Source organism: Aspergillus brunneoviolaceus (assembly GCF_003184695.1).
Source record: "Aspergillus brunneoviolaceus CBS 621.78 unplaced genomic scaffold BO95scaffold_51, whole genome shotgun sequence".
Taxonomy (NCBI): domain Eukaryota; kingdom Fungi; phylum Ascomycota; class Eurotiomycetes; order Eurotiales; family Aspergillaceae; genus Aspergillus; species Aspergillus brunneoviolaceus.
In genome coordinates, this window is record NW_020290781.1 from 165,618 (window position 1) to 188,498 (window position 22,881).

The 22,881-nt window shown below is 52.2% G+C and overlaps 11 protein-coding genes and 1 non-coding gene across 12 annotated transcripts; 6 read left to right on the plus strand and 6 right to left on the minus strand.

Annotated features, from left to right (window-relative positions):
• Positions 1–758: 758 nt before the first annotated feature.
• BO95DRAFT_367802 (uncharacterized protein) lies at positions 759–3,761 on the minus strand (the record flags this gene model as incomplete). The annotated part of the gene is made up of 11 exons (XM_025582799.1): positions 759–1,128; positions 1,186–1,278; positions 1,333–1,403; positions 1,447–1,535; positions 1,589–2,130; positions 2,195–2,285; positions 2,337–2,855; positions 2,911–3,031; positions 3,090–3,236; positions 3,291–3,412; positions 3,479–3,761. 11 exons carry the CDS (start codon positions 3,759–3,761, stop codon positions 759–761), a joined length of 2,448 nt encoding a protein of 815 aa, XP_025440256.1.
• Positions 3,762–3,942: 181 nt separating this feature from the next.
• On the plus strand, positions 3,943–4,493 carry BO95DRAFT_203207 (uncharacterized protein). Its single transcript, XM_025581050.1, has one exon. The coding sequence runs from the start codon at positions 4,076–4,078 to the stop codon at positions 4,361–4,363; it is 288 nt and encodes a 95-aa protein (XP_025440257.1). The 5' UTR covers positions 3,943–4,075; the 3' UTR covers positions 4,364–4,493.
• Positions 4,494–4,532: 39 nt separating this feature from the next.
• BO95DRAFT_418107 (uncharacterized protein) lies at positions 4,533–6,619 on the plus strand (the record flags this gene model as incomplete). The annotated part of the gene is made up of 5 exons (XM_025584441.1): positions 4,533–4,602; positions 4,657–4,714; positions 4,775–5,905; positions 5,960–6,246; positions 6,309–6,619. 5 exons carry the CDS (start codon positions 4,533–4,535, stop codon positions 6,617–6,619), a joined length of 1,857 nt encoding a protein of 618 aa, XP_025440258.1.
• On the minus strand, positions 6,591–7,789 carry BO95DRAFT_483795 (sterol desaturase family protein; the record flags this gene model as incomplete). The annotated part of the gene is made up of 3 exons (XM_025590311.1): positions 6,591–6,932; positions 6,994–7,499; positions 7,560–7,789. 3 exons carry the CDS (start codon positions 7,787–7,789, stop codon positions 6,763–6,765), a joined length of 906 nt encoding a protein of 301 aa, XP_025440259.1. The 3' UTR covers positions 6,591–6,762.
• Positions 7,790–8,495: 706 nt separating this feature from the next.
• BO95DRAFT_t216 lies at positions 8,496–8,586 on the plus strand. Its single transcript has one exon. It is a non-coding gene; the product is annotated as a tRNA-Leu (tRNA).
• Positions 8,587–8,998: 412 nt separating this feature from the next.
• Positions 8,999–10,040, plus strand: BO95DRAFT_454817 (CSN8/PSMD8/EIF3K family protein; the record flags this gene model as incomplete). The annotated part of the gene is made up of 2 exons (XM_025588284.1): positions 8,999–9,168; positions 9,467–10,040. The coding sequence occupies 2 exons, from the start codon at positions 8,999–9,001 to the stop codon at positions 10,038–10,040; spliced, it is 744 nt and encodes a 247-aa protein (XP_025440260.1).
• A 967-nt stretch (positions 10,041–11,007) lies between these two features.
• BO95DRAFT_475023 (small subunit rRNA maturation protein TSR4) lies at positions 11,008–12,592 on the minus strand (the record flags this gene model as incomplete). The annotated part of the gene is made up of 2 exons (XM_025589823.1): positions 12,337–12,592; positions 11,008–12,261 (listed from the first exon to the last, which is right to left on the minus strand). Exons 1-2 carry the CDS (start codon positions 12,460–12,462, stop codon positions 11,008–11,010), a joined length of 1,380 nt encoding a protein of 459 aa, XP_025440261.1. The 5' UTR covers positions 12,463–12,592.
• A 156-nt stretch (positions 12,593–12,748) lies between these two features.
• On the plus strand, positions 12,749–14,978 carry BO95DRAFT_203448 (putative prenylcysteine lyase). The gene is made up of 2 exons (XM_025581052.1): positions 12,749–13,118; positions 13,176–14,978. Exons 1-2 carry the CDS (start codon positions 12,959–12,961, stop codon positions 14,726–14,728), a joined length of 1,713 nt encoding a protein of 570 aa, XP_025440262.1. The 5' UTR covers positions 12,749–12,958; the 3' UTR covers positions 14,729–14,978.
• BO95DRAFT_418119 (glycine hydroxymethyltransferase SHM2) lies at positions 14,881–16,971 on the minus strand. The gene is made up of 4 exons (XM_025584442.1): positions 16,818–16,971; positions 16,707–16,757; positions 16,272–16,636; positions 14,881–16,191 (listed from the first exon to the last, which is right to left on the minus strand). Exons 1-4 carry the CDS (start codon positions 16,851–16,853, stop codon positions 15,228–15,230), a joined length of 1,416 nt encoding a protein of 471 aa, XP_025440263.1. The 5' UTR covers positions 16,854–16,971; the 3' UTR covers positions 14,881–15,227.
• Positions 16,972–18,299: 1,328 nt separating this feature from the next.
• On the minus strand, positions 18,300–19,349 carry BO95DRAFT_203488 (RNA polymerase II mediator complex middle subunit MED9). Its single transcript, XM_025581053.1, has one exon. The coding sequence runs from the start codon at positions 19,005–19,007 to the stop codon at positions 18,384–18,386; it is 624 nt and encodes a 207-aa protein (XP_025440264.1). The 5' UTR covers positions 19,008–19,349; the 3' UTR covers positions 18,300–18,383.
• An 84-nt stretch (positions 19,350–19,433) lies between these two features.
• Positions 19,434–21,475, plus strand: BO95DRAFT_444908 (2,3-bisphosphoglycerate-independent phosphoglycerate mutase). Its single transcript, XM_025587001.1, has 4 exons — positions 19,434–19,694; positions 19,754–20,491; positions 20,555–21,137; positions 21,191–21,475. Exons 1-4 carry the CDS (start codon positions 19,664–19,666, stop codon positions 21,399–21,401), a joined length of 1,563 nt encoding a protein of 520 aa, XP_025440265.1. The 5' UTR covers positions 19,434–19,663; the 3' UTR covers positions 21,402–21,475.
• Positions 21,476–21,485: 10 nt separating this feature from the next.
• On the minus strand, positions 21,486–22,620 carry BO95DRAFT_444910 (tubulin-binding prefolding complex subunit YKE2). Its single transcript, XM_025587002.1, has 4 exons — positions 22,474–22,620; positions 22,173–22,368; positions 22,051–22,111; positions 21,486–21,991 (listed from the first exon to the last, which is right to left on the minus strand). The coding sequence occupies exons 1-4, from the start codon at positions 22,532–22,534 to the stop codon at positions 21,938–21,940; spliced, it is 372 nt and encodes a 123-aa protein (XP_025440266.1). The 5' UTR covers positions 22,535–22,620; the 3' UTR covers positions 21,486–21,937.
• Positions 22,621–22,881: the final 261 nt, after the last annotated feature.

Genomic DNA, 22,881 nt, shown 5'->3' on the forward strand with positions numbered 1-22,881 from the left:
CCCAGGCTCCTAAACAAACCCCCCCCCCCCCCCCCCCCCCCCCTCCTCTCACAAACTTCGGCTTGGCTTTCTGATCTTGATGAGCGGATGGCTTTTCCTTCGGGGCGTCTGCCAATAGAATCAATGGATCAATTGTAAGCATTGTGCACTGCGAAGTGTCTTGCGCGCATGGATGAGCTTACGTTTTTCACGTGTCGGGTGTGGTGGGGATACCGCGGGATACCTCGCCTCGCGTTATTGGTCCAACTACCAACTAACTACTACAGAGGAAACTCATATGTAATACCAGGTGCTTTGAGCCTTGTTTTTGAGGACTGACTTGCATGAAAATCGCGCAGGCGGAGGGGCTTGAATCTCGTTCTTTCTTGTGTGGTTTCCCCGCATTTGTGGAAAAGTGGACTTCAAGCCGGTGTCGTTGAGATGCTCGACTACAATGCCAGTGTGTGTGCTACGCTCTCGATGTACTTATGCGTTGCACAGTCTTGGTCCTAGAACAGATCGATTGCCTATTTTGAGTTCGGACTCATTAAAGCAAATAGGAGGCTAGTGGTTAACTATCATTTCGGGAATCTATCCTGAACCCCACTTAGCAGTAAAAAAACACTTTACCAGGCGCGCCAGCAATCCCTAGTCAATGCTTGTGGTTGATGTCTTTTCTACGGTACACGAAATGACATGGCTTGGGTGCGTTCCAAAAATAGTACCAACACGAACTCTGGTATGTGGCTTGTGAGGTAGCCGATGCAGAGGAAACTGGCTCACAACCTCCTATGTCCCGGGGAAGGGGGCACACTGCCGGTCTCCCAAGCCGTCATGTTGGGCCCCAGCTCGAACTCGATCGCGCCCCCATGTGCCAGGAGATCCTCGTGCTCGAACCAGTTCTTCGTCCAGACCTGTCCGTTGATTCTCACGCTTTGCACATAATAGCCCTGGTCCAGGCCATTTGCGATAATCCGAAGCGTCTGGTTGCCGTTGATGGTCACGTTGAGATCCGGGAACCAGGGCGAGGCAATCAAGTACACTGGCTGGGTGACCACCGGGTAGATCCCCAGCATCTGCCACAGAAGCCATGAATTCATTGCCCCTGCATCACTGTTGCCGGGGACTCCGTAGAGTGCGTCGTTGAAACTACATGGACGTTTGATCAATCGTACTCTTTGGAAAATCTCATTCCGTGGTACTCACTATTGGTATCCGAGGCCCCTCGATCTCTGAACGCTTTTTGCTTGCTTGTTGATGTAATTGTACAGGTAAGGCGTGGCGAAGTCAGGCTCGTTACTTAACCACGGTCATTAGTCTCACTTCGTTGTCAATTCACAAAGGGGTGTGTACCCTATGTTGATGATTGTCGTGATTCCAGCTCCATTCGGTCCGAGGCTTTGAACGGACATATTTGGCGCAAACTCCTCAGTTAGCTAGGGTCCTCCTGCGGCGGGGAACTCTTACCATGAGATCAAGTCGGGATTCGAACGTGTCCACGCCTCCCATTAGATCAACCAGGGTCTCCATGTCATGGGGAATGACGAAAGAGTATTCTAGGCATTCGGTGCGTAAGTAGACATTCTATCATACCATGGATGTCACTCACCCCAAGGCACGGCTTCATATGTATAGTCCAACCACTCGCACTTGTCACAGTAGCGGGGATCATATGTGCTGCTGTTGAACGTGCCGTTTGAGAACCTAGGTGCCAGAAATCCTGTGAAGTTCAGACTAGAAAAATCCGGATTCCATATATTCTGCCATCCAGCGGACCGATTCAGATACTTTTCCTGGTCACTAGGCATCTCTCCCGAGGCGACTTGGCTCAGCGCAAAATCATTCAGGCTGTACTCAATGGTTCTGGAAATACATCTTGTGTTACGATCTTGTGAAACATATCCAAGCTCGAGCCAATCGCCCAGGGCGCCGCGCCCCTCTTTGGTGCTGGCCGAGGGGTCTGTGGGGTCCCATGTGTTGTATGGAATCACCTCCGCGTCGGTCTTCATGGCGGCATAGCCGTCGGTCCAGTTGATCGCTCCGCGGAGGCCCTTGACGTAGGCATCCGCTAACACATTATCGGCATTGGAGCCGCCTTGGACCAGTCCATTCCAGTTTCCTGAGCGTCCATCTGGCAGGAAACCTTGGTGTCTTGGGGACGAAAAAATTATTAGTACCACTCTTCCTTGGCCCTGCTCATATCCAGGGATCATACCTCCATATATCGATCAGACCCCGAATCATAGACTCATAGTAGTCAGGTTGATATATATGGTAGAAACTAATCGTGCAGCGGAAAATGTCCCCTAATCGTATACATCAACAACAGTATTGAATCAATTGTTCTTCATACTGACACATTGTATAAAAGTCGTCCCAGAATGGCTCATCCGACTGCCAGAGAGGATTCTCGCCGGTCCGATCGGACGGCATCAGATGCATAAAGTAGAGAGAACTGTAGAGCAGCCGCACATGCGTCATATTCGCTGTTTCGTCCAATGCAACCCGAGTCTTGCTGAAAACATCTCGGTTCCATTCTTCCACAGCCGACTGCACCGTGTCATTCAAGTCCCAGGATGGAATCTCTGATTCAATGTAGGCACGGGCCTTTTCTTCGGAGATGAAGGATATACCAACTCTGGAGATAATTTGAGCGCTTGAAGTAGTGTTCCAACTGAAGAGCGCCCCGATGCGATCATTCATGGGTCCTGATGTGGTTTTCTTATCAGTCAAATTACCGTACACTGGCTGACTGATGCCACCGTTGGCGAAGCTCTGATAACGCGGCATCGGCTCGGTATTCCTCCCTGCGAAGGTGCGCGCTGTCTCTGGGGCTATAGAAAATTCTCCGTAGAAGTAGACTGTGAACGGCGCGCCTGGTACCCAATCAGCCTCTCCGAAGATATAGTACTGACGCAGGCTGGCACTCACCGTTGTTCCAGCCACCCATATACGTCCCATAGCCAGTGTAAGCCCGTCCCTCATCCTTCAGTTGGATCTCGCCGGCAACGTAGAACTGACCATTGGGATCATTGGGTGACCCGGGAAGATACTTTGGTAGATGTTAGCGCTGCAGCACCTCGAAGCTACCGGCATTGTAGATGTCATACATGGGAAAGATCGACCAGTACATGCTTTTCGCCCTCGGGGAAGCTATACTGGATGATTCCAGCGTGGCGAGAGGCCGAGAGCTCGACCTGAACGCCGTTCTGCAATCTTGTTGCAAAGTAGCCCACGCTGGCTGTATCATTACCGATCTACAGAGATTATGAGTCCAGGTCGATGAGTTTCGCTTCTCTCAGGCAGCATACCCTAGGCTGGGAGTAGGTCAAATTGTCGAGCAGATTCACCGGGGGCGCAATATCTGTGAGCGGCATCTGGGGAATTATTCCATATTTTGGTGCACCTCCAGTACCACTTTCATGCATCATGGCTGGGTAAATGGTGAAATGCTAGTCAACAATCGAGGACTTTTGATTGAGTGGTCACGTTCACCTACTGATCGCCGTGACATCTCCATCTGGCGTCCAACCCCCATTGAGGACCGCCAGGCTCCAGTTTGCAGCCGTAGTGTCGATACCTACCTTTGCCACGCCGAAAGGCCGAGCTCCCCCCACGAAAATATCGCCTCCTCCATAGCCTTTGCCTGGATAGGGTCCTTCCGAACCCATTAGGGCATTCACATATTGGGAGTAATCTTCCTTGATAGAAGCAATCGCCGGTACCAGGACAGATAGCAAAGCTAACAAGCGATGGCAGGTGGGCAAGTAAACGGAATGCATACTGAGTATACTGAGTAGCTTCCAGAGGATTCTGGAGAGAATGAACATGGGGCAGGAAAGAGGGGAAACTCACTGGGGTAGAAAAAAAGCTGCCCTCCAATTTTATCCCCCGCCGGGGAGGGGAATGCAGGCGATCTACGCGGAGATACCTGCATTTTATCCCTGACGTGCTGCAGCGACTGGCCACTGAGATTAATATGATGCTTGCTTGCTTTAGACTGGCACAGTCGGAATGAAGAGCGAAAGTGTGTCGTGTTGTGCTTTCTTCCCCGCATTTTGGTTAGTGAAGCAAGGATTCAATATTTGACACACACATGCACACACATACTAAACCTAGTCACCTTCTGGGCTCTTTCACAGTACCAATAATCGTACTTGGGCATTTGGACGGTCTCGTGGTAGTTTGTACTGCTGCTTATGGAAATCATCTTCCGCCCCGGACTTCACCCTTTCGAAGGAAAAGACGATGTAACTTGCTTTCATATGCTCGAACAGATGACATGCTCTCGCGGCCCAATCCCCACAAGCTTAGTCCAAGATGTGAAGTTTATACTCCGTACTCAACACTGAACTTGAGAGGCTATTTACTTGCCTATAACTAGTTACTTGGTTGGCTTACGCGGATGACTAAGCTAATCACGGCTGCTGCCTTCCCAGCCGGGATCGAATCCGAATTTCGTCCCCTTTTCGCAAACAAACTGGTCTTCATGATCTTCATTCATTTTATCGATGACTATGTAGCACTCGAATCCCTCCAATAGCATTTACGCCATGTTTCAGTGCTCTCGTTGCGACAAGTCTTATCAGAGAAAGAGTCACCTGCTTCGGCACGAGGCGACGCGTACGCACTGCTCTTCCCCTTCCGAGCCGGGGGTTTCCAGGCTAACAAGTCCAGATACTACTAAATCTTTCTCTTCAATATGTCCCATTTGCAATAAGGCCTTTCAAAAGCAGTAAGCTCACGTTCTTGCCGGGCCCCTTCCTCGTCGATGGGTTAGTCTGACAGGATTTAGGGAGGTCGCGCGACGACATAGTAAGATTTGTGCAAGGAAGTACAATAGACCCCCACCGCCAGCGTCTAAGCCTGGCCGGAAGAAACGCTCCTGTGATGAGTGTACCCATGCCAAAACAGCCTGCGACAAGAACTCACCATGTTCTCGCTGTAAAACCCTGGGTCGACAGTGTTCTTTCGGAAGTGTGACATCTTCGCCTACAACTATCTACTTGACATCTGTCCCACCTTCACCAGCATTCTCGCACAGTTCACTCGCAAGCAAGAGGTCGTTTTTCTTTCTTTCTCACTTCACTGATCCAGCTGTGGTGAAGGACAAGCTTGCAATCGCAGAAACAGCAAAAAGCTCTACCAAAAGGAACCTCGATGCCCTCCATCTAAACCTCGAAGATGCACTCAGCCCGTTCTACGCCATGCAGTCATTTATGAGCTCTTCTGCAACTGCAGATATGTTCTTTCAGCCTTCTTTCCTAGCAAACCAGTATCCCATCCTGGATCTCCCCTCTGAAGGCGCCTTGTCTTCGCGGCTCGCCAGGCAATTGAATGACTTGATGGTAGAGCTGGTGGAAACATCAAACTCTATGGGTCATGATAGTGAAGGCCCGAATAGGCCGCTTGATATCTCTAGCTTAATTCCGCTGTTTACAACTTCCAATCTTTCAATTTTCATCTCGACCTACTTTCAATCCCTTCACTGGCATCTGCCGATTGTACATTTCCCAACATTTGACCCAGGAAATGTGTCAAACTCCCTCCTTATCTCAATATTTTTGGCCGGAGCAATGTACGCGACTTCTCAAGATGGAACTGTCGTGCAACCTGGGCTGCTCGACGTAGCCGAGGAGTATATCTTTCGACGTGTTGCAAATTTGTCGACAGCATCAATCCATACCAGTCAACTCTCTCAATTTTTCCCAGAACTCGAAATTGTTCAAGCAGCCCTGATAATCGAGATGCTTCAGTTTGGACAGGGGGGTATGCAAACAAGACGGCGCATCCGGATCATGAGACATCCGTGTGTTATCTCCTTGATACGATCAATAGGCATTTTCCAATACAAACGAAGTACAACTCCCCAAATCTGCGATGAGCTCACTTGGAGGAAACGCATAGCGGAGGAGGTCCTTGTACGGTAAGTACCTATGATATAGATCACTGTCAAAGACATTTATTGAGACACTGTCAGGGTTTCCTGTTGGGCTTTCCTCGCGGACGGATTTCTCACGGTCTGTTTTAACAACCATCCTGCATTGTCTATCTTTGAGATGGATTGTGACTTTCCCTGGGACTCTGCACTGTTCGAGGCCGAAAGTACATCTGCATTCAATGAGCTTGTAGCTTCGACTAATGGAGCCCGACCCTCACTTCCAACTATAAGACAGTTCATCACCCGTCTACTCGACACGGACATCGGTGATTTGGTCACATGGAGCCGGTCACTTGTGGCAGAACACCTGCTACTGTTGATGTACGGTATGTGTAACACCTGGTTGGCCCCTTGAGATGACAGTCTCGCTAATAGAAAGTGGAATCAGCGATGCACTCCCTGGCGTTTCAGGCAAGGACCGGCTTACTCGGATGGATTTCACCAAACGCTATCAAGCTCGCTGCAGATAATTGGAAGCGAATTTGGGATTCAATTGGTGACATTGTTGGCAAAGAGAAGACACAGAGTCTGGGTTATCCCAAACATGCAGAGGAGCTTTGGTGGCTTCTAAATGCTACGCTCGACCGTACCGCTGGCCGGGGCAAGAATCTTCGCTACCTAGACACCGCAGCTACTGACGACTTGGGCAAACTGAACGAGTTTATTCATAACGTTGCGGCGGAAGAAGGAACACCTTGATTAAATCACGGTGTTCATATTAATTATTACAGTGCTCATATCATACATCTATGTACAGCATACAATAAAACCAACACATACCGAAAACGCCTCGATGGTTTGAAATCCAGCTCCTTTGGACCATCTATGCGACATCATATCTCTTACTCGTTCTTATGCTTCAATTCGTCGCCCTTGGCTTTGCGATATGTGCCACCCAAGCGGTCCCAGAACGTGGTGAATTGCCCATAATTATAGTTGAAGTACAGATGATGCAGCGTATGACACTCGGGTCCGTTGATCACTGCAGAACGCGAGAGGCATTCGGCATCGTCTAATCGGTTTGTCAGTTGTGATCGTGGCAGTCAACAACAAGGGAAGAGAGGGGGGCGTACGGATTGCGAGGGTCCACATAGTTACGAATACAAACAGTCCCAGGTAAGCGCACTTCTGCAGAGGGAACAGCATTGGGAAGATGTGGTAGGGCAGACTCTGGGCCCAGCCATCGAAAGGGTTGAACGCATAGCTGGCGTACGGTGTCGGCACGACCCACTTGTGGTGCTTTTTGTGCAAGAAACGATAGACGGAGGGATGATGCTCCCATCTGTGGATCCAGTAGATTCCCGTGTCCGTGAAGAAGATGAAAAGCGGGTATTGAAGATACGAATATCCAGGGAAGGGCTCCTGGCTCGCGAAGTCATATAGCTTGGACCATCCACGGATTTCCAGCAGGAAGAATGGAACAGTGAGGATGGACATAACAGGCATGGCAAATAGTCCTTGCTTGATCTCCTGTCGGATCTGCTGGTGCAGGATTCGTGGATGCTTCATCAGAGACTTGTCGAAAACAGTGTGGTACAGGATCGTGCTGCCAATGAGGTACATGAGAACACCGAATATCCTTCATGGACAGCTTAGTTAGCTACTGTGCACGATGAAGCCTAAGTAGAGAACAACATACCACATGGTGAAGAATAACGACAGGGCCTGTCTCGGGAGATGGTCACGCTTCCACCGGCTCGCATTGGCATACTGGGACGCTTGCAGTGGATAGTAAAGGCCAATGTGCTGGTTGTAGAGGAATTGAGTCTCCATGGTCGCATTGCCCGGATACATCTCATAGCTCGGAAGCACTGAGGCATAGACCCGATCGAAGACAAAAGTGTCGAGGATATCAAGCAGGACATCCATACTGGCGATTGTCGTTGTCGATGTGCTTGGTCGAGTTTAGGGCTGGCTCATACCAGACAGGGTGGATGGTGCGGTGCTGTTGCTTTATAGGACGAATCGGTCAAATCTCGTTCCTTGCAGGTAGTAATATTGAGTTTGGGCACATGGGGGAGCTCCTGCAGGATAGGCTTTGCAATTTAGGTTACTCTTTGATTTATATACGGGGTTTACCTACCTGGTACTTTTCGGTGATTCCCTACACGGCGATTCCCTACCGCGGGAAATTCCCTACCACCGGAGCCCGGGTATTCCAGTCAGACCACTGATTAAGGGGCGACGAACAGTGGCGTGTTGGTGATATGTTTTTTATCCCGTTGTTACTGGTGGGTTATACATGGTAGCCAGCCATTGATGATAAAAGGAGTGTCTACTCTGAGTCCTACCGCACAGTGTACTACTGTTACCGAGCAGGCCCTTGTTGACCGGTAGTATTTATATGTTATTCCCAGGTGCCGCCTACCTCATTACAACCGCCTGAACTGTGCTTATTCGGTCGGTCTTCTAAGTCTCAAACAGCAGTACGATTGATTGAACAGTCACAGAGCCAAATATGCGAGAATGGTCCAGGTAAATAGTCTATTGTCTTTATTGAAGCTATGGTGAAAGAACAATGTCCATTTGATAATTTACTATATTAGACCTAGCTGTGTCCCGACATATATAAAATGGCAAGATGGCCGAGTGGTCTAAGGCGCTAGTTTTAGGAATTTCCGAAACACTAGTTCGAAAGAGCGTGGGTTCGAATCCCACTCTTGTCAGTAACTTTTTGTCCTTGTACCTTGGCCACGATGCTGTTGTATCAATCAATTTTTTGCCAATCGTTCTTTTCGGCCACTCTGGAGCATCAGGTAGCCGGCTCAGCGTCATGTCGTGCCCTGTATGTCATACGTTACAGTCATCCAAGGGTCATGGTTGTGCGGCGCATATGCTTGCTTCTTCGGAGAAACTATCCGCTCTCGGCGTCTTTCCGAAGGCATGCCCGCCGCACAGCGAGACAATCACGAAAAACCCACCAAAAACCGACGGGCAGAGGGAAGCCACACCAGCCAGGCCAGATTCAATCCCGCGCTTTCCAACTTTCTCATACCCCTCTCCAACTCCGCCTTCTTCACCCCCCCCCCTCCTCCCTCCCACCTCTAATTACCCTCCAAAACTCTCTGTTTCGTCAAAATGGGTGTCACCTTCGACAAGTGCGAGGCCCGCCCGGCCAACATCGATGCCATCCTCAACGGCCTCGACAGATACAACCCGGAGACGACCACGGTATTCCAGGACTACGTCGCCCAGCAGTGCGAGGACCGCACTTTCGATTGCTATGCCAACCTGGCCCTGCTGAAGCTGTGAGTGTCTGTCCCTTCTTCGCTCATGCGCCTATTATCCTACACACTGCACCTCCTTCCCGAGAACCAAGCGCTCCGACGCGGGGATAAGAATAAATGGTTTTTATATGATGAAGAAAATCTCATTTACAATCACGTTTCCTATTACCTGACACCCTATCATGGGGCATGTCGAGATCTCAATTCTCCTGAAAATGAAAGCCACCCAAGCTTCTATTCGTCGCACACTGCATCGCTCCCCGCTCTAAGTTTTGACGGTAGCTAACACGTTCCTTGAATTGTCTTTGATTTCCAACAGCTACCAGTTCAACCCTCACCTTCTCCAGCCCGAGACCGTCACCAACATCCTCGTCAAGGCTCTCACCGTCTTCCCTTCTCCCGCTTTCTCCCTCTGCCTTGCTCTGCTCCCCGCCCACACTCAGCCCTTCCAGTCCTCCAACCCCGAAGCCCAAGCCGCCGCCCAGACCTCCGACTTCGTTGAGTCCGTCCAGAAGCTCGCCCGTCTGTCTACCCTCCTGGAGTCTGCCCAGTACGCCCAGTTCTGGTCCACCCTGAACTCCGACGACCTGTACGCCGATCTGGTCGCCGACGTCGCCGGATTCGAGGAGCTTGTCCGCATCCGCATCGCCGTCGAGGTCGGCAAGGCCTTCCGTGAGGTCAACGCCGAGGTTCTGGAGCAGTGGCTTGACCTCCGCAGCCGTGAGGCCCTCGAGAAGTTCGTCGCCGAGGTCTGCAGCTGGGAGGTCGACGGTGCCGTCATCAAGGTGCCCACCAACAAGGAGAACGAGGCCCGCAGCGAGGTCAAGAGCGAGCGTGTGGGTGTGGATATGTTCGGTCGTGTCATCCGCAGAGGTTTCGAGCAGGCCGCATGAGCGGAAAGTCCTCAAATATAATTATTTTGAGGATTTGCATCGGATTTTCCCCCTTTCGAACCAACCAAAATCGCAACCTTGACGTCTTATTCAAATCTCGTTTCTCCCTTGGACCGCTTCTTCCACCCTTCACATTCTTGCTAATACTTTTTTTACTTATGTTTCTCCTTGTGCCTTGAGGTTGATCCGGGGCTCTCGATCTAGCCCCGTTGATCCTTTTCAACGTCTCATCTCTTCTCCCACTCTTCCTCTGTTCCATCTGTGAAAGGTGTACCGAGAGGAAAGAAGGAAGAAGGAAAAATCGGGACAGGCATGATCCGAACTTCACCTATGACTTATGAGTCATGAAGCTCCCAAAATAAGATGATGAATCCCATGGGGAAGAAAATTGGAGAGGGTTAGACCAACATGTAGGGATTAGAAAGAGACTGGGGGACTGGGAAGTCAGGAACCTGGCGCAATCGGCGTTTCGAGTTTTGGTTCGCTGCTTTGCGTTTGTTGATTACCATCTTCGTCATCTACATCCAGATGAATGTGTCTCGCCTGCTGCAACGGTGCCTTTCCATACTCTTAGTTCTTACTCCCAAGATATCCTTTTTTTTCTATTGTAAAGCAGAAGGAACAAGAGGGCGAGGAAAACAAAAAGGAATCACTTCAAAATTCATACAAGTGTAATTCAGTAGCATTGTTTGCCGCACTGCCTTCATAGCCATTGGAGTGTGGATGCATGTATGATTGGACAAACTTTTGAATTTCCAATGAGGCCAGAAAAGACTCAATGGCGTCTATGGACATGGTAGAGTATATGTGTATGTATAAATGGTCATCATCAACATCAAATTATTCATGGGTAAAGCGTTAGTAGGTAAGTTCGGATTTTGGGCCTCACACCCTAATTGTCTTTTCCCCCATTGAGGAAGGGGATGGAAAAAAAGAGTAGAGCGGAATCAATCGATCAATCGACCATCTATTTCGCCGCCTCCTCCCACTGCACACCGGCCCACTCCTCACGATAGCCCACGACCCCGACCTCCTTCGGTCCACAATCCCGGCCACACACGGCCAGCATGATCGTGCCCCATTCCATCCCGGCGTCCCCGAGACCGACGCCCTCCCGGCCGTCCTCGAGCACACTAATGGCGTGCGGGACGAGCTGGAACTCGAACACGCGCTCGCTGCCGCAGTACTCGCAGCGCGGGATGCGGCTGGAGACGGACGGGCCCTGGCCCCCCGTCGTCGTCGTGGTGGCGATGTGCGCGTTGGCGGGCTTGTGCGCGAGGACCTCGTGCAGGCGCTTGCCGATGGCGTCCGTGTGCGAGTAGAGCAAGGGGTTGCCGCGGAACTGGTACCGGAGGATCTGCTCCGGGTTGTGGCCCAGCCGGGTGGAGAAGCGCATGAAGGCCTTGTCCAGTTCGGACTCGAAGGCGTCCTTGAGGTCGGCGCCCCCGCTGCTGCCGGCCTCCTCGCTGTTGTCGATCGTTACGTTGTCTGGGATCGTGGGCGTCGAGGGCCGCGAGAGGGTCTCGTACTCGGCATCGAGGTAGAACCGCGGGTACGGAGCGGGGAAGTCGGATTCGGCGGGCCACGGGGTGACGGGGCCGGAGGTCTCCTCGGGGGGTGTGATGGTCTTGAATGATGCGGCGGGCGGTGGGGGTGGGGAGGAGACGCGGACTTTGTCGGCGAAGGAGGCGGAGAGAGTGTTGGCGGTCGTCGATGCTGGGGTGGAGGGTTTGGCGACTAGACCTGGAGATGGGGCGGGTGCGGCGAACGGGTTGGTGTTGGTGTTGTTGCTGCCGCTGGAGAATGGGTTGCTACTTGCACCAGCTCCGCCGGAGGAGAAAGGGTTGGCGTTGGCGGAGACACTGCCTATCAGGGAGGAGGATCCGAATAGACTTGCGCCGAGATCCGGTCTGGGAGCCTCGTTCTTCGTCTTCTCCTCTTCCTTGGGGGCTTCGGTTGGGATCTCCTCCACTTCTTTCTGTTCTTGCGCGGATCGGGGCTGTTCGCTCTTCAGCTTGCGGGTAGCGCGCAGAGCTCTGATACTGCCGGGTTTGCGGTTGCAGGGTTTTCTGGAACAGGCGAAGATGTACAGACGTCGCTCGTCGTCGGGGAAGTCGTCGGGGAGATCGCCGTGCAGTTCGAGGAGGAGGAGCATGGGCGAGTTGCAGACTTTGCATTTGGCGAAGTCGCCCGGAGGCGGGGTAGCGTCGTCAAGCCAGGTCTTGGGCAATGAAACTCGTCAGTGAACTTCTTCTTGTAGATGAATTTATGTGAAACGGTGGCATAGGAGATGTACCGGAGTTCCACCAAGGTGACTGATTGAGTCTTCTAGAATCTCGTCTGCTGCGTAACCCAAGAGCACGCCGGTCTCGGTGAAGTCCCCCTCATCGTCGAAAGATGAGTCGCTGTCATAGGGGTCCATGATCGGTGGGTCAAGCCGGTCAAATCCAACAATATGTGATTGGAGTGATATGTGCGGGCGTAAAGAGTACGTGCAATTGGCTTCGAGCACAATGCAATAGAACGAGTGTCCTGTACGAGGCAAATGAGCGATGCGATGATTTTTGGGCAGCTGGGAAAAAAAAGCCGGTAGAAAAGCGATAAGCGATAGAGGCCCGGCCCCAGGAACCTTAGCCTAGTCGGGATTAGCGCCTTCGATATGGCTCGATGCATCACCGACGGAGTAATTACTACACTTCCTCTTTTCTCTCAATCCGTCTTTCTGTCAATCTCTGATGTCGCTCATCACTTCTGTTTGCGTATAATATCCTGTTGAGTCTGTCTGTGTCTGTTACCGAGAAGAAAAGTGATACCTCTGTCTGCCCTGGAAGCGTCACAATATCATCATCGAGGGAATTGGTCCCTTGTGTAAGCACGGAACCCATCTCTACTCTAATCCATTTGGGAAACCTGCTATCATGGATCCCCATCCTAAGCGTCCATCATTTGTTTACCTCCTATATACTCAGCTTATATACTATCTGTTCATTCTATGCGTCATTCCTGGCAGCAATGCCGCTAAACAGCAACCCTTGAGCTCGTTCGGAGAGATAGCTCCCAAGAAAGTCGCGGTCATCGGTAACTACTACCATACTCCATTGCAATCCAAGCTTTGATGACTGACATTCTAGACAGGAGCTGGAGCTGCAGGATCATCAGCTGCATATTCTCTCCGCAAGTACGCTGATGCCCAACATGTCCCCGTCAACATCACTGTCTTCGAGCGCTCTTCGTATGTTGGAGGCCGCTCCACCACGGTCAATGTCTTCGACCACCAGGCCTACCCGATTGAACTCGGGGCCTCGATCTTTGTCAGCGTCAACTACAATCTGGTGAATGCATCCAGAGACCTGGGCCTGAACGCCCGGAGCGCCAGCTATGAGCGACCCTGCGAGACCGACGACACCATCGGCATCTGGGACGGGGACCAGATGGTGTTCGTGTTCAAAGACACCTCTGGCTGGTGGAACCTTGCCAAATTGCTTTGGCGATATGGATTGGCACCAGTCAACGCCTACCGACTGATGAAGTCGACCGTCAACAAGTTCCTGCAACTCTACGACGGACCCATGTTCCCGTTCCGGTCCCTCACCCAAGCCACCGAGGCCGTTGGGCTCCTGAACACCGTCGCCGTGCCCGGGTTGGAGTTCCTGCGACTCAACCGCATCTCCGATCTCTTCTCCCGCGAGATCGTCCAAGCCAGCACGCGCGTCAACTACGGACAGAACCTAGGCCTCATCCACGGCCTCGAGACGATGGTCTGCCTCGCCACCGACGGCGCCATGGCCATTGAAGGCGGCAACTGGCAGATCTTCGACGGCATGCTCAAGGCCGCCGGGGCCGACGTGCGTGTGAATCACACCGTCACATCCATCAACTGGGACGCCCAGAACCCACAACACCGTCCCACTAGCCTCACATTCAAGGCCAGCAGCACCTCTTCTTCAGCTCAGACCGAAGGAGAAGAATTCGATGAAATCGTCATCGCCGCCCCTTTCCAGTTCACCGACATCACCACCACCCCACCCCTCCAGAGCACCCCCAACGATGTCCCCTTCGTAAAACTACACGTAACTCTCTTCTCCTCCCCGCACCGCCTCTCGCCAGCCCACTTCAACCTCTCCGGACCCAACACGCCCGAAACCATCCTCACCACCCTCCCCCATGACCTCGACCCTACCGTAGGCAAAGCCGAAAAGGGCGTCGGCCCCGCCGACTTCTGGAGCATCAGTACCCTCCGCACCGTGGTTCCTCCTCCTTCGGAATCCGAAGACGACCAACCACAGCGGCCGCAAGAGCACTACGTCTACAAGATCTTCTCCCCCGAACGCCCTACCGCCACCTTCCTCCGCTCGATTCTCGGGCTCGCGAATTCCCCAGTAACTGCCACTGCCTCGTCCATCGAAGACCTCCCAAGCAAGGACATCAGTTGGTTCCATGAAAAGGTCTGGCGGCCTTATCCGTTCGTCTATCCGCGAGTGACCTTCGAGGAAATCGCGCTGGCGCCCCACGTATGGTATACCGGGGGCATTGAGAATTTCATCTCGACGATGGAGACGAGTGTGTTGATGGGGAAGAATGTGGCGGCTTTGATGGTGAAGGAGTGGGAGGAACAGAGGGAGAAGGCCGAGGCGGCGATGGGATCAATGGGGTTCAGCCAATTTGACGATGGGAAGGTTGAGCTGTGAGGTGTAGACATGACTTGGAGAATTGGTCAAAAGAAAGAGCACAGATTGGCGGATGGCATGAGAAGGGACCCCAAGGCACTAACTTATTGGAACTACGTATAAACGACCCGATAGAGCGCTACTGCCACTGCTACGACATGAAAACACATGTGAGAAGTTGAACTTCATGAATTATTAACTCTGAGTTATCTGATACTGATACTAAACTCAGTCAAGGCGGTTAAAGCCTTTGATTTCCAACCACGAACTTTTCCGGTCCTGTTGAAGAAAGTGTTGAAGAAAGCATCCTGGTGCTTATTTTTTTTCTCTCAAATCATTCACACATGCTCATGCATATCCATGTCCCATGACCCGCGTAAGGTTGAAAAAGCAGTCCTGTATAAAACCCCTGTATAAAACGACACACCGGCTAGATGTTGAACTCGAAAACCAAAACAAAACCATAAAAAGAAGATGTGGTATCATATTGTTGAAGGCTACCCCGGGGCAGTGATCACACTTAGACGGGGAGGGGGAAGGTGCTGGCCCACTGGGCAATCTCCTTGCGGAGCTCGAGGATCTCGGGGACGGTCTCGGAAGCAACCTTGGCCTTGAAGTCCTTGAGCTTGTTGGCACCCTGGGGCAGCTCGCTCTGGACCTGCTTGCAGATGTTGATGGACTGGTCAATGTAGCGAGCAATGCGCTTGAAGTCATCCTCGGACATGCCACGGGTGGTCATAGCGGGGGCACCAATGCGGATACCGCAGGGGGTGAGAGCGGACTTGTCACCGGGGATGGAGTTCTTGTTGCAGGCAATGTTGATCTGCTCAAGGACAGCCTCAACACGGGCACCGTCGAGGCTCTTGGGGCGGAGATCGACGAGAACCATGTGGCTGTCGGTACCGTCAGAGACGAGCTTGTGGCCCAGAGCCTTGAACTCATTCTCAAGGGCCTTGGCGTTCTTGATGACCTGCTCCTGGTAGAGCTTGAACTCAGGGGAAGCAGCCTGCTTGAGGGCAACGGCAAGGGCAGTGATGGTGTGGTTGTGGGGACCACCCTGGTGACCAGGGAAGACGGAGAAGTTGATGGGACCCTCAAGGTCGTACATGATGTCCTTGCCGGTCTTGGCGTCGTGGCTGCGGACACCCTTGCGGAAGAAGATCATGGCACCACGAGGACCACGGAGGGACTTGTGGGTGGTGGTAGTGACGACATCGGCGTACTCGAAGGGAGAGGGGATAACACCGGCGGCGATCAGACCGGAGATGTGAGCCATGTCGACAACGAGGTAGGCGCCAACCTTGTCGGCGATCTTGCGCATACGCTCGTAGTCAATGAGACGGCAGTAAGCGGAGGTACCAGCGACCAGGATCTTGGGGCGGTAGAGCTCGGCGTTGGCCTCAAGGGTATCGTAGTCAATGATACCAGTCTCAAGGTTGACACGGTAGGGGAAAGTCTCGAAGTAGGTGGAGACAGCAGAGATCCTGCAGGATAGACGTTAGCAGCTGACTCAGATCGACAAGGAAAAGCTTGAAAAGAGCTTAGAACAGCTTTAGAGACGTACTTGCGGGCAGGAGTCTGGTAACCGTGACTCAAGTGACCACCGTGGGGGAGGTCGAGACCCATGAGGCGGTCGTGGGGGCGCATGAGAGCCTGATAGACCTGGAGGTTGGCAGGGCTTCCACTGAGGCACTGCACGTTGACACCCCACTTCTCGGAGTCGAGGTTGAAGGCCTTGAGGGCACGAGCCTGGCAAGTAAGCTCGATGGCATCGATGTGCTGGTTACCACCATAGTAACGGGCACCGGGATAACCCTCAGAGTACTTGTTGGACATGGGAGAGCCAAGGGCATTGAAGACGGCGTGGGAGGTGAAGTTCTCCGAAGCAATCAGGACAATGGATTCACGCTGACGCTGGATCTCTTTCTCCTATAGACTTTCATGTTAGAATTGTTCTTAATCCTTGGTTATTGAAGAGGAATTGGAAGGCTAGACATACCATGATCTGAGCGATCTCAGGATCGGACTCGACGAGAGACTTCTCCATTTGCTGCACCGATGAGTCAGTCAACTGCTTTGGTTCTTTCGCAGGAGCATGGGAAGTACTTACGTCCCGGTGGGACTGGGGGAGGGCGTAGGTGGCCATTGTGTGTAATGTGAAGATGGAGGAGGGGATGGGAAGGAGAATAGAGGAAAGAAAAGAGATGGGATGAGGAGGGAAAGAAAGAAAGAGAAAGGAAGATTGAAGGAGAGGGAAGGGGGGGGGGGAGGTAGAAGAAGAAGAAGTAGGAAGATCTGGCGGGGTGGGGGGAAGAAGATGCGGCGGACTGGGTCGGGAAGGGAAAAAAGTTGCCTCAGGACGGAGGTCACAGACCAATCTTTCCTTTCCTCCTTTCCTCCTTTGAGCCCCGCAGTCCGAACTGAACGGGAGGCAAAAGAAAAAATAATTCCCACTAAGAAAAATCCGGAGGCGGTCGCAAGTCCGGGAACGACATCGGAGCCGTGCTTGAGAAAACCCGCCGACTCCTCCGTGGGTTACGGAGTGTTTGTTCTATGCTGTTAGTCGCCGCTATTATTCATCGCCTGCCTCATTCCTTTCTCTGTCAAAAGTCAATCATGTAGCTTGCACATCATTTTCCTTTGATTGGTGCTCTAATACGACATTCCGAATAAATAAATTGTCTAGGTTCAAACCAAACCGCCCAACCGCCAAACCGCCAGAAAAATTGGATGCTAGTAAAACCACGGTCTGACTCACCGTCGCAAAGTATCCACTGGAGCTTGCTCGCCGAGCAAGCAAGCGGCACCAGCAATTCAACCCCCGATGGATACTAATCGGACCAGTTTACGTATATGTAGTGCATTATTTCCGACTATACGAAAGCCGGAGCTGGATTCCAGGTCACGCAAGCAAGCCTTACAAGTAGAGATAATATTCACCAATATTTAGAAGCTTCATCAACTGTTTTTCTGGGTTTACGCAGACGTCCGTTCCCCGCAAAGCCCCAAAAAGAAACTGCAACTCACCCCTTCGCCTGCCATCAGGTCAATGATGACTCCGAAAGTCCTTCCTTGCAGATCAATTCCACCTGATGTATCTGCAGGTTTCATCCCAATGCAGAATGAGGACCGTGGAGGCCAGAGGCGGGGTTGTCAAGCATAATGAACAGCACTTCCCACCTGCAGGATTGATTGAGAGCAGCTTTTTTAAGAGCAGCATCTGTGAATCATTGTTCAGCCACTAGCATGCTGCTAGCATGCTGCTAGCATGGCAAACGTAGGTGGTGAAGGTCAGAACGGCCATTGTGGTAAGTACTATTCAAGTATCTGCAGTTCTCGAACAGCTGCAGTGGCAACTTATTGCCTTGTATTGCTGTGGCTTCAGGTAGAGTACGCGGGCCTCTTCATAGCGCAGCGACCTTCAATCAACAACAGTCTGAGTCAATTGACCGTGTCAACAGCCAGGGGTTCGATGATCAGGCTACATTGCAGTGTGCTGGGCCACTAAAACCAGCATCTGTGGAATACCCAACCCAACAATCGACATGATTCACTCGGATGATCCAGCGTGTCCAAGTTTGCATGCTTGATACTAGTCGCCTGCGAGAAGAAGCGACCTGCGCCCATGGTGATGACCGAAATCATGGCAGACCATATTTTCTATCCCTCAGAGCCCTCAAGGTTCAGTGATTCTTGACTTTCCCGCACTCCGAGGACTGGCTCTCCGGCCAAAATCAGAGATGACTGATTTGAGCTTTGCGATACGGTCCTCGAGCTCCTGGATCTCCACCTCCTGCTCTGCAACAGAGCGGTCGACATCTGGCAAATTCTCCACCACTGTCTGCGCTTTCTGGATTCGGATCTTGATCGAGCTGACTTCGGTCGGGAGATCTTTGATGTCGAGCGGTGGGGGTGCATTCGATCCCAAGGCTGCAAGTTCGGCCGAGGCGGAAACCGGTCCAGGTCCTGCGGATGGAACAGTCACCAGCACTCCAGGGTGGCCGTGGCTTTCATTCCCAGGCTGTGAGTGAGACTGGCCAGGAGCACTTGTGGGTTGTCCGACCGGGCCCGAGCCTCCACTGTTGACTTCTGCGGCCCTGACACCATTCCCAGCCGTCCCGGGGGATGCAAGCAGGCGAAGCAGAAGACCGTGCAATGGCGGAATGATATCAAAAGTCTGCGGGGGCGGGAATGGAACCGCTTGAGGTGTAATGGGGGTGTCCTTCACGATGGGGGTTTCGGGCGCGGAGGGTGGTGGTTTCGCTGCGGGTGTGAAGGCCGTGGGGGATCTGGACGCCATTATCGGAAGAGGGAGGACACCGGGACGGCGAAAGTCGGCTTAGTGTATTCTTGCGTTGCAGTATGAAAAACTGACAGCAGCAGGAGTGGGAACTGAGCAAGAGACGAAATATGGGGCCCCTTATTTCGGGTTGCTGGGTAATTGTTTAGGGAAGAGCCGGAACGTGGAGGTAAGTTTGTTGTTGCGGGCGGACAAGACCGGCAGGAGAAAGAAGTGCGGGCAGTGAGCAAAGCTGAGCAGTGAGCAGTGAGCAGTTGGCGGTTAGCAGAGGAAGTGACGTCGGGAAGAAAACAACCCCAAAGCGTCACCGGGAAGAAAAAGCCCAAGCCTGGAAAAGAGCCCCTCCCCCTCAATCCATCATCCCAACCCAGTTGTTTTCACCGGGCCAGCCTTTTTACTCCGATCTCTCCACCTACTCTTCTTCCTCTTTCGTTCTTTCTTTTTCTTTTTTTCTTGATTCTCTTTCCCCTCCTTGCTTCAATTCCTCTTCCTATTATCCCTTCCCAATTATTCAAATTCAAGTAAGTATACGGTATATCTTTTTCCCATTCCCCAATCACGATGCTTGGAACTATACGTCGCTACTATACCTACCCTTCCTTTGCCCCGCCGTTGAATTCGCTGACCAGCCAATTTCCATTCAGCACAACTTCACCATGGTTAAGGTTGATCAGAAGGTCGCTTTGAGTAAGTCATTCCCCTTGACCACTCTATACTAAATCCATTCGACTAACACTTCTGCTCAGTCGTCATCGATGGCTGGGGTGTCGCCGGCCCCGACTCCCGCAAGGACGGTGATGCCATCCTCGCCGCAGAGACCCCCTTCATGTCCGGCTTCGCCGAGGCCGACTCCAAGACTGCCCAGGGTTACACCGAACTCGATGCCTCGTCCCTCGCCGTCGGATTGCCCGAGGGTCTCATGGGCAACAGTGAGGTTGGCCACTTGAACATCGGTGCTGGTCGTGTCGTCTGGCAGGACAGCGTCCGCATCGACCAGACCCTGAAGAAGGGTGAGCTCAACAAGATCGACAACGTCGTCGCCTCCTTCAAGCGGGCTAAGGAGGGCAACGGCCGTCTGCACCTGTTGGGTCTGGTCTCCGACGGTGGTGTCCACTCCAACATCACTCACCTGGTCGGTCTGCTGAAGGTTGCTAAGGAGATGGAGATCCCCCAAGTCTTCATCCACTTCTTCGGTGATGGACGTGATACCGATCCCAAGAGTGCCGCCAAGTACATGCAGCAATTGCTTGACCAGACTAAGGAAATTGGCGTCGGTGAGATCGCTACCGTCGTTGGCCGCTACTGGGCCATGGACCGCGACAAGCGCTGGGACCGTGTCGAGATCGCCATGAAGGGTATCGTCACCGGAGAGGGTGAAGACAGCGAGGATCCCGTCAAGACGATCAACGAGCGCTATGAGAAGAAGGAGACCGACGAGTTCCTCAAGCCTATCATTGTCGGCGGCAAGGACAGACGTGTCCAGGGTATGTTTTCACTTCCTTTCGGGGCGTGGATGAATAGGCGTACTGACGGATAATGTTCGACAGACAACGACACCCTGTTCTTCTTCAACTACCGCTCTGACCGTGTTCGTGAGATCACCCAGCTGTTGGGTGACTACGACCGCTCCCCCAAGGCCGACTTCCCCTACCCCAAGGACATCCACATCACCACCATGACCCAGTATAAGACCGATTACACCTTCCCCGTTGCTTTCCCCCCTCAGCACATGGGTAATGTGCTGGCTGAGTGGCTCAGCAAGAAGGACCTCAAGCAGTGCCACGTTGCCGAGACCGAGAAGTATGCCCACGTCACTTTCTTCTTCAACGGTGGTATCGAGAAGCAGTTCGACGGTGAGGTGCGCGACATGATTCCCTCGCCTAAGGTTGCCACCTACGACCTGGACCCCAAGATGAGCGCCAAGGAGGTTGGTGAGAAGATGGCCGAGCGTCTTGGTGAGGGCAACTTCGAGTTCGTCATGAACAACTTCGCTCCCCCCGACATGGTCGGCCACACCGGTGTCTATGAAGCTGCCATCGAGGGTGTTTCTGCCACCGACAAGGCTATTGGTGTCATTTACGAGGCCTGCAAGAAGAACAACTACATTCTGTTCATCACTGCTGACCATGGGTGAGTCGTTATCGTAATTCTGATTGATACGACCCGCTAACAATTCCCTCCAGAAACGCCGAGGAGATGCTCAACGAGAAGGGCACCCCTAAGACCTCCCACACCACCAACAAGGTTCCTTTCATCATGGCCAACGCTCCCGAGGGTTGGAGCCTCAAGAAGGAGGATGGTGTCCTCGGTGACGTCGCCCCCACTATCCTGGCTGCCTTGGGCGTTGAGCAGCCTGAGGAGATGTCCGGACGCAGTCTTTTGGTTAAGGCATAGATTTAGTGTATAGAGTATATTTCAGGTTTCTAGATACGGCGATTTATGAAGCGATGAATCTTAATGGAGCGCCCGAAGGGCATCAAGTGAATTGTAGAGCGTGATTGGTTACACACATGGAACAATTAGGATATTGAATTGGTAGCTCCCTGGAACCCGGTAATATTACTTTAAGCGATATGATGGTTCTTTCTGTCCCTTTTAGAGACAGTATCACCGGTGATCGATTGAGGAAGAGGCAAGAAACCACAAAACTGAATCGTTGCAAGGGTATCTTAAACCACATACTTTTTCCATCAACCAGTAAAGTAGGCTGGCTAAGGCCCCACACTGGAAATCTCACCAATCGTCTCTCTACATCGTCGTCCGAGTTGAATGCAACTGTGTTGCTGAGATATCAACCCGCGCATTATCGCCGACAATGCGAGTGCATTCAGGTCCGTCGTTCTGATGCACCCGTCCCTGCCATGCTTCGAAGGTGTGGGGGGCCGTTCATCGTTCTTCTAGAGCTAACCCAGTATACCATCCTTCACCACTCAAGCAGAAGCAGCGGCGGCTTGTTGCTGGACCTGAGTCTGGAACTGAACGATCTGTAGAATCCATCAGAATCAGTTGTCCCATCTTCGGACCCCAATCAAGTCAAGCTTACCTCGGTACGCTTCTTGTCCGCCTTGTCCTGGTTCTCCTGGATTTGTCCCTCGATCCGCTTACTGTAGCTCAATCATTAGACCTCTTTTTTAGTACTTGTGCGGGATATGGTGGGTGGCATACATCTCCTTCTCAATGAACTCCAACCGTCCATTGACAGCCATCACCGCCTCAGTCTTGTCCTGCTTCAACAGCACGGGACCGATCAGCTTATAGATGTTGGACTCGTCATCGAGCGAGTCGAATTCCTTCTGTACACCCAAGTTCTCCTGTTGCTGAGATTCGAGCTTTTGGCGCGCATCGACAAGACCGTCGAGCTCTGGCAGTGAATTCTCGTTAGCAAATGAGCTTCCCTACACATATGACGCGATTGCGCTGCGCTGGATGGACAGCCCACGGGCGGAGATTCAAAAAGAGTACCCACCAGTCTGCAATTGCTGGAACTCATCCGAGAGTGCCTGCATTTTCTTCTGAGCGTCCGCCATTTTTGTGATATGTTGTTATATAGGGTTCTATAGGACTATTGAGAAGGAGGGGGGAAAGTTAACCAACAGAATAGGCTGTGACAAGGTGCGGGCGGGCAGCAGCAGCGGCGGCGGCTCGGAGGGGCAAAAACGGCCAGGCGGAGCGGCAGAAAACCAGAGACGGTAAACAACCCATTGGGGGGAACGAGGACGGGTTCAACTTGTTGCCATCTCAACTTAACCTACCTCTCTCTCTCTCTATCTCTCAATCTCATTCAGTTTCTTCTACAATTCGTTCCCCCCAGGAGTATCTTCAGCATAATAGATTACTTGGGATCTTGCGCGATTTCAACCTTGTGATCCAGTCG